The 9,543-nt window shown below is 40.3% G+C and overlaps 1 protein-coding gene across 1 annotated transcript; it reads left to right on the top strand.

Annotated features, from left to right (window-relative positions):
• The first annotated feature begins 2,850 nt into the window (after nt 1-2,850).
• Nucleotides 2,851-4,353, top strand: LOC103937436 (mitochondrial uncoupling protein 5). The gene has a single exon (XM_009347379.3). It carries the CDS (start codon nt 3,140-3,142, stop codon nt 4,106-4,108), a length of 969 nt encoding a protein of 322 aa, XP_009345654.1. The 5' UTR covers nt 2,851-3,139; the 3' UTR covers nt 4,109-4,353.
• Nucleotides 4,354-9,543: the final 5,190 nt, after the last annotated feature.

Here is a 9,543-nt window from a genome sequence, read left to right as displayed (position 1 = left end):
GGCTATCCTATGAATGCCAATTGTGGATGATCCTGGGACGTATCTGGGTGTGCCAGCGATGTGGGGAAGATCCAAATCTAAGGGGTTGGCTTATGTGAAGGATTGGATTATGAGGAAAATTCAAGGTTGGTAGCATGCTCTTCTATCGTAGGTGGGGAAAGATGGTTTGATTAAGGCAGTGGTTTAGGCAATCTTGGTTTATCAGATGAATTTGTTCAAGTTTCCTGAGACTAGTTGTAAGAAAATAGATTCTTTGATTATAGATTTCTGGTGGGGGCATGCTACGGCGGAACGGCATATCCATTCGGTTTCTAAGGATAATCTTAGGCTTCCGAAAGCTCAAGGGGGGTTGGGTTTTCGCAGCTTTATGGAGTTTAATGATGCCCTCTTAGCAAAATAATGATGGCAATTAATTCAAGAACTAGAGTCATTGTGGGCGAGGGTATTGAAGGCTTGATATTTTTCTCATTGTTCTTTTTTAGAGGCTAAGCGGGGAGGCAAAGCTTCTTGGGCTTGGTCGAGCTTGTTACGGGGTAGAGATCTTCTGCTAAATGGAGCCCACTGGCAGGTGATGAGTGGCCATCAGATTAGGCTCTGGTGGGATCATTGGTTGCCCTCGCTTCCAGATGGTCACTCAATCCATTCAAGAAATGTGCAAGTTTGCTATAATACCACTATGGATTTCATTATTAATCCAGCAACTGGGGACTGGAATGTTGAGTTTATTAGACCATTTATCTCGGGGGAGGCGCTTGATGCTATTTTGGCAACTCTAATTGGTGATACTATGTTAAAGGATCGGTTGGTGTGGCCTCTTGTTAAGACTGGTGTTTATTCTATCAAATCTGGTTATCATTGGCAATGTTCTCAGGTCACTCACACACTTCCCCGACACTCCTTATCGGCTGTTTTTAATTTAGCGATCTTATGGAAACGGGCGTGGCAACTCAAGACTCCCCCTAAACTAAGATGTTTCATGTGGAAGACTTTGCATTGTGCACTACCCATAATGGCAGCTCTATATAACTGGAACTCAGCACCTTCACCGCTTTGCCTTTTATGTCACACTCATGAGGAGTCGGTTGAACACTTGTTTCTCTTCTGTCCATGGGTGATAGCTATTTGGTTTGGGGTGCTTTAACATATCAAGTGAACAGAAGGGAAATTACTTCGTGGGGAAATTGGCTTCTTGCTGTTATCCAGGATAATGCTCACTAGAAGGAAGATTTGGAGCGCGTTATGTCTTTGATTACATTTTCTTGTTGGCATATTTGGAAAGCAAGGTGTAGTTTCCTATTCTAACATACATCTCTTAACCCATTACGGGTCCTCTCCATTATTTCCACCAGTGTTGCTGCTTTCCTTGATGCTACGTAGGTTACCTTAAGTTGCATGGGACAGCAGCCATCTCATCGGGAGGGACAAGTTCGAGCCAAAAATAAAAACAAAACAAAACAAAACAAAATGAATTATGTTTATGTGCTAGCAAGCATCAAATGCTTTAACATACCAAAGTGAAAATAGATCATCCAAGATGCATTCATGAAAGTTAAACCTTTTGTGGCACAAGAATTTTATTTTTGTTGAAACGCAAGAATTTTATACACACTGAAAATTTGACTCAAAGAATAGCATATACATTTGCTTGAATAATTTAGATCAACAAAACAAACATCAACATGAAAGTAAGAACCACGAGCTGATGATCCAGTGATAAATGGCAGATTACAAGGGTTTCCTTAAAACTAAAAGATCTCGGGTTCAAAACTCGATGTTGGTGTGGAAGCCAGACTTGTGGCCAAGGGGAGGTTGAAATGCCTCTATGAGTCTTCCCAGCCCCTGAAAATGGTGGATAATCGTGGTTTGCCACCAGTTGTTCCTCTTTAAAAAAGAAACAAAAACACACATGAATGTAGGAATATTCCTTGGTTATTATTGGGATTGAGTTGTTAGGTCCTGTTTGGTGGGCAGGATGAGATGAGTTATTTTTAATTAAAATGGGCTAGCTCAGCCAATTTTTGGTGAGAAAAATTGTAACACAGATTCAATTGGCTACAAATCCGAAATAAGGGAAAATATGATGGGTTATGTAACCCATCCATACACTTGAGTTATGTTACTCATTCCTACCAATCTTATTCATCCCATCAAACCGACCCTTAGGGGTACAACTTATACGTTGTATGCTATGAAGCAAATGTTCGGGAGTGGGACCGGCGATTCGGGAGTGGGAGATTTGGCAATTGTGAAAATGCAAAGAATCATAAATCGGGGGCGACCAATTAGAATTGGTAACTAATATAAATATATTTATTAAGGAGCTTGTAATTTAATTGATTAAGAATATTCACTTCTACACTTAAGATCCTGAATTTGATTAAACTCCCGAAAATTAAAGAATTAGATCAATTAGGGGAGACTAGTCGATCCCATCGTCATTCTTTTTCCTTCTTCGATTCATTACTTCCTCATTTCAAATAAGTAAATATGCTATGATTCATTTGTTTGATAGAAGAAAACTCAATTCATTTAGGGTCTTAATCAAATAGAATTGTAAATTTGTGTATAAATATAATTAATTGTATACAACTCTGTATCTATCTCATCTCAATCACGTAACAAGAAATAGAGAAATTAAGGCTTTATACAAATCGTCGGTGGCAAAGCAAATTTGATTTAGGTTAAACCAGAATTGAGAAACGGAATTTAAGAGTCGGAATGCATGCATGAGGTAGCAGGCAGGGCCCACAACCGCGTAAACAAAAAAAGAGTAATTCCAATTGAGGGCCTTCCCTTTCTTCTTAAATTCTTTCCTAACCGGCACTTGCTTTGTCCTATAAATATTCTGAATTCCCTGGATTGTCTGCAAACCAGTCCACCTGTTTAATCCTTTCCGTTTATTTCGTGTGAGTCTGCGGATAGCATATGTCTCAGAGGCCTTCCGTCCCTCACTCTTCCTCCATCGCCTTTCGCCTCCATTCCCATCTTCTCGTCTCCAGTGACATGAACCCTAATTCCAACTGGCCCTCTTAATCTATATTTTTCTTTTTAATTATTTCTTTTCATTGGATTTTAGGAACCAGAAACAAAAACCACCCATTCATTATTCTTTTCTGTTTGTTTCCCGAGAAAATTCGACATGGGTATCAAAGGTTTTGTCGAAGGAGGCATCGCTTCTGTCATTGCCGGCTGCTCCACCCACCCTCTTGACCTCGTCAAGGTCCGAATGCAGCTCCAGGGCGAAACCCACGCCCCGAAAACCCCTCCGCAGACAGTCCGCCCGGATTTTGCTGCCGTCCATACCGCCGCCCGACGCGGCTCCATCCCTCTCCCATCACCGCCTCCTGCGGTCCCTGCGGGTCCTATCACCGTTGGGATTCGTATAATTCAGCAAGAAGGCGTCGCCGCCATGTTCTCCGGCATCTCCGCAACCATGCTCCGGCAAAGTCTCTACTCCACAACCCGAATGGGCCTCTACGACATTCTGAAGCAAAAATGGACAGACCCGACAACCCGAAACATGCCGCTCCCACGAAAAATCACAGCCGGGTTGATCGCTGGAGCCGTCGGCGCCGCCGTTGGAAACCCTGCTGACGTGGCCATGGTCCGAATGCAAGCCGACGGGAGGCTCCCTGCGGCGCAGCGTCGCAACTACAAAAGCGTGGTGGACGCCATCGTCCGCATGGTCAAGCAGGAAGGGGTGACGAGCCTTTGGCGCGGGTCGTCGCTGACGATCAACCGTGCGATGCTTGTCACGGCGTCGCAGCTGGCGTCGTACGATCAGATCAAGGAGACGATCGTGGACAATGGGATTATGCGCGACGGGCTTGGGACCCACGTGACGGCGAGCTTCGCCGCGGGGTTCGTGGCGGCGGTGGCGTCGAACCCGGTGGACGTGATCAAGACTCGGGTGATGAACATGAAAGTGGAGGCCGGGGCTGAGCCGCCGTACTCGGGGGCGTTGGATTGCGCTCTCAAAACGGTGCGTTCGGAGGGCCCCATGGCGCTTTATAAAGGCTTTGTGCCAACGATTTCGCGGCAGGGGCCTTTTACCGTTGTGCTGTTTGTGACGCTGGAGCAGGTTCGCAAGCTGCTCAAGGATTTCTGAGCGTCAGATTCAGAAAGTGGACGGTGGTGATTCGATTCGATTCGATGTGATGACGAAAATAAGTACTTTTCTGAATATATATGCATGTGCCTTTATTTTAATTTTTTAAATTATTGCTTAGGCTCGTTGAGATTGGAAAGGAATTAATTCGATCCAATATTCTTAGCAATATGCCATAGAATATGCCTATGTAATTGCTAGATTTGCTATATAGATTGGTGGTGTGATTCCATGGCCTCAACGAACCCTAATTTTGTTTGGAATGTGTTTTTATATCTCAAACGTGTATGTGAGAGTTAAAATATGACTGATTTATTAAAATGAACTTTATATCGTGTCTCATATTTGATAAACTATAAATGTTGAGACTGAATTTTTTAAACTGGACAAAAGTTCAACATATTACAAAGCTGTTCTAGTCACCGAAACCAAAAGTTTTTTTTTCTTCATTCTTTTACGAAAACCTATGTTCTTGTACATTTTTTATTTTTTGAAACAAATAATATTATCTACACTAAGGGAGAGGGGATGGACTTGGCCACACAATAAGCTAGTAGTAATGTGGTTCAAATTCACATTTGGTGAGAATCGAATCTAAGATCTATCACTTGCAAATGAAGAAAAACAATGAGTTGGACTAGCTAGGTCAAAAGGTTACAAAAACTACTTCTGTTTTTTTGTTTTTTGTTTTTTTTGTTTTTTAGCCGAACTACAAAAGCTAATTTAATAGCATCCAAGCAGCAAAAGTCTTTAATTGTGCATGCACCTGATTCGAAAGAAGGGATAACATCTAGCTGGTGGAATGCTTGCTACAAGTCTATTAACTGCCCTTTTTCTGGAACAATATTAGACATAAACATTAATTACTAGTCTAAACAAGCTTTAAACCTCTAGACTCGGACTGATCATATGAAATGAATGCTTAGTTGCAGTTTCATGAATGAATCTAAAAGAAAAACTGGAAATTCGGCTGAAATCGGAACATAATGGAACTGAAAACACTTACCTGTTGATGGAGCCTTTGCGGGTTCAAATCAATGATGCTCGAAATTGACCATTTCAATAAGATGAGATGATTAATCTAGCTATTGATCTAATGATATTTCACTTAATTTTCAAGGGAAGTGTTATTGGCACTCCAAAAATCTCATTATACACCCCTCACAAGTGTATTTTTCTTTCCAAATATAAAATGTTTGGAGTGTAGAATGAAATTTTTGGAATGCGAATAACAATTCCCATTTTCAATACTAAAGATATTTTGAGTTTGAATCACTCAACCCCATTGATAAAATGGTTTAGCACGAGAGATACAAAACAAAAACACTCACAACGATCTTGTTCTTATTTCTAAGACTCTGTCATTTCCAACCTTCGTATCTATGCTTCAAACACTCAGTGTTTCTTATGTTTCTTCTCACAAAAATGTGTTTCTTGACATGGTTTATTGATCTTAGCCTGTACTAGCCTAGCTAACTCGATTATCTATTTTTTATCTCAAATTACGGTTTATAAATATCTAATAAATAAGTCTATTATGTAGTTCTGGCTCATACAACTTGATACGAAAACGACTTAGATTTTAGTTTTGTTTCGAGGTCGACTCTAATCCGTTTATATTTGGTATAAACCAACTAATTGGGTGTGGATTTAAATCATAGTATCTTAACATGACATTGGCAAGACTTGTCAACCAAAAGCTTTGCCATATCTTTAAGGAAATTGCAACGATGGTCTCCGAAATATCACTTAATTAGAGATAGGGTCCCTATACTACGATTCTGATGATAAAAATTCAGAAATCAAATCTAATAAATTTTTAATTTAATGACCATTATTCCAGTTAAGTCATAACTTAAAAATACAATTTTTATAAACTGCTCTCATACCTTTCACCAACTAGCCGTTGGTTGCCCACCAAAGAAAATAAAGAAAATGAGGAAACGAAAATTGAATGAGGGGATGCATCTTCATACATGAGAATTTGGATGTATCGAAAATGTCCAAAATACCCAATCATATCAAGCAATAACATTTGGCATTCCGTGTGGGGCTGTGCAGCTTGGTTCTCAAGTCTCACTTCACAGTTCACACTTCTCACTTCTGACACCGCGACTGGTTCATGTGTAAGGGTCCCACAAAACTCAGCAACACTATTTCAACACCCGCCACGCTATTTTCCTTGTGGGTTTGAAAAATAAAAATTTGAAAAAAAACTTGAACCGAAATTGAAGAAATCGAAATTGAATTGAAATTTATTGGTTTGATTTTAATTGTATTAGTTTAGATATCAAATCAAACCAAATCAAATTGAAATTAAAAAAAAAACAACGTTGTTTTACAGTACTTGCTTTCAAACCAGACCTAACCCTATTTACCATTATAATTAAAATCAACGATGAATTAAGAACAATAACGAGCACATGAGCTAGGAAGACACAACAAGTGTAAAAGAATTATTGAAAATTTGCATCGTACAAAGGGGCTAGTAGGCTTAGAAATTTCTAGGAAAGCACTAGGGATCCAACAACTTGACAATTTGGCAGATATTAAATGGACCATTCATTGTTTATGCACTATTCCTAATCATTCACAATTTGAAAGAATGAATAACGTTAATGATAGGGATACCACATTTTATAAATAGTTTTTAAACTCTGTTTCACACACAGCGAGTGTGCTAGCAACTGACACAACGACTGTTGCTAGAATTGCTCTCTTATATTTGTTTAGGTATTGACATGGGGTAAATAAGTCATTTTCTTGTTTTCAGTTGGTAAATTACATTGCAAATGTTGTAACAGTAACACAAATGTTATGTATGTCGAGCATACACAAAACTTCCTCTACCCAATGATTAGAAATCAAAATAAAAATCTTGTGTGGTTGGTAGGTGTTTGGGCCCAAAATATTATTTTGGGCTGAGTTAGGAGTTGTTCTAGGCCCAGTATTCTTCTTCTAGAATTAGCATATGTCGTCTAGTCATTGCCAGCCATCCAGTCAGGATCAGACGAATCTTATTGCAGGACGAATTGGTTTAAGATAAGAATGGATGAGTAGAGACCTAGTGCAATGAGGAGTCTTAAGAGGCCAAGGACATTGAGACTCAAGAGATGAATCTGGTTTGATGATTAGCTCGGTTCAAAGCCTTTTGGAGTTGGGATTGGCCGAAACCTAATCAGATTAGGTTGAGAAGTTCTAATCCAAGTATGATTTTAGCCCGTCTATGAAGGGTTTCGTTATTATAAATAGAGGATGGAGCATACATTCAAGGTATTCCAATTCAACACACAAAATGCCCTGCACAAACTCTCACTCTACACGAAACTTCTCAACAACCTTGAGATATTTATTTTTTTTTTTCCGCCAACACATCTTTAGTTTGGATAAACAAAATTGTGAAGGCAACCGATGATATCTTTAGTTTGGATAAACAACACTGCTTCAAAGTCGACTGAGTACCTATCCAAATCTCGGTCGACAAGGATTTACGAGTCCTTATTGGTAGAGGTCATCTCATCAGCCTTCTCGGGGAAATGAGGTGTTACCAGGTTACTACATTTGGCATATTAAAAGCCAAATCTGATATTGAACTTTGCAAAACTAGCAGCCTTGTCTTTAGCCTCTAAAACCCGAAGGCCGAGACATGTTCCTTCCTCAACCGCAGTTGCAAGATCAAAAAGTCAGCAGTGCACTAAAAGCAACATCAATGCATTTTACTCCCGGCCAAGCTCGTCCGTCAAGTTGGCATACCCTGCACATAACTGAAGAACGTAGTTAGCTCATTAGTTAATCGACATATGCGCCATTTAGGCTTAGTAGTTTTTAGGATTAACATTTTGGCATGCCCGTGGGACTCAGTGCTAAAGCTACAAAGTTCATGACCATTGAGACACGGTCAGTAAAAAAGAAAACAATCATGGGAAAGTCAACGACCAACTTTTCAGTCTAGAACCCAGGACAAGATAACTTGTCACAGGCACAAAATCCTCCTGTTGCCACCACACCTGAGGCCACAAGCGCGACATGCCAAGAAAAATAAGTTAGTCTCGGCGGTCAGCCTCGTGGTGCAGAAATCCCTAACAAAACCAAAGGCGTTTTCATTGAAGGGATAATAGAGGATTGCGATGAGGATGGTGGTGAAAGCTGTAATCCATCAACTGGGTCATTTCTTTAGAGATGACTTGAAAAGCAATCTCGGCAATTTGAATAGATATTCAGCCGAGAAGTAAAAAGCATACTCGAGGAGATGCATGATAATAACGTTATACAAAACAGATGGCTTGAACTATTGGTTAATAAAGTCCATGAATGTGGACCCGCTGATCATTCCCGACAACCTCCACTCAAGAACAATCTGTTACCAACGACACAGGTTGAGGCAGGACCTGCTCAACTCAAAACTATCGACTTGGAAAAAAGAGGAGAATCAAGTAGTAGATCAGACAAATCCGACCAGGGAATAGAAACGACGTCTGTTGATGTGGTCGAGATGGAGAGAATGACTAATTCGGCCTTAAAGAAGGGGCCGAAGTTTCCAAAATTCATTCATCCATATCCAACCTTCGTGGAGAAATTTGAGTACCCCAAGGATCATTAGAACACGTAGCTCGATTCTTTACTCAATATGGGGACGCTAATAGCGATTTCCATAAGTTACGATTATTCAAATTCTTGCTAACCGACTTAGCCTTCTCGTTGTATATCAACCTTTTGCCCAACTCCATCCAAAGTTGGGAGGAATTAGTTAAGAAGTTTCACGAGCAGTTCTATTGACTAGAGATAGATGTATAGTGTCTTCCTTGGCCAGAATGGCTCAAGCCTCTAATGAATCACCAATGGAATACTTTACGAGGTTTAAATCGGCCAGAAATTGGTGCCGAGTACCTCTCCTTGAAGTCGAGTTCGTTAGGCTCGCTCTAAACGGCCTAGATGTGGAGTACAAAAAGAATTCTTGGGTGCAAACTTCCGAGACATGTATGAACTGGCTTAACATGTCAAGCAATACGATTATTAGCTTCGAGAAGAAAATATCTAGAAGCTCCCATCCCGAGGAACGATTTACAAAAACCCTATAGTCAGTTATGCAACGGCCGAAGGCAAAGAATCTCAATATGCCAGTATTAACGTGGCCGAAATAGTAATCAATAAACTATATGTATGCAAAGCATTGGCCCATGTTAATATCAAAGATGCCAAAACCCGCTCGGCCTCTGAGGAAGCTGCCGTCAAAATAGCCAAAGTCTATACTTTCGACATCACTAAGGCCGATGCCATCTTCGACCAATTATTACTTGCAAAAATCGTTAAGCTTCGACCAGGGCATAATATTCCCAAGGCTGAAAACTTGAAAGGAAAAACTTATAGCAAATACCACAACTCGAACAAGCATACGATAAACAACTGTGTCGTATTTCGCGATGCCATTCAAAGCT

Source organism: the organism of the source record quoted next, unplaced genomic scaffold (assembly GCF_019419815.1).
Source record: "Pyrus x bretschneideri cultivar Hongxiangsu unplaced genomic scaffold, Pyrus_bretschneideri_v1 Contig18, whole genome shotgun sequence".
In the NCBI taxonomy this organism is placed as follows: Eukaryota; Viridiplantae; Streptophyta; class Magnoliopsida; order Rosales; family Rosaceae; genus Pyrus; species Pyrus x bretschneideri.
This window is presented reverse-complemented; position numbering and strand designations above follow the sequence as displayed.

Excerpts from the sequence above, each read along its gene's own strand:
- LOC103937436 (XM_009347379.3), top strand. The coding sequence starts at position 3,140 with ATGGGTATCAAAGGTTTTGTCGAAGGAGGCATCGCTTCTGTCATTGCC.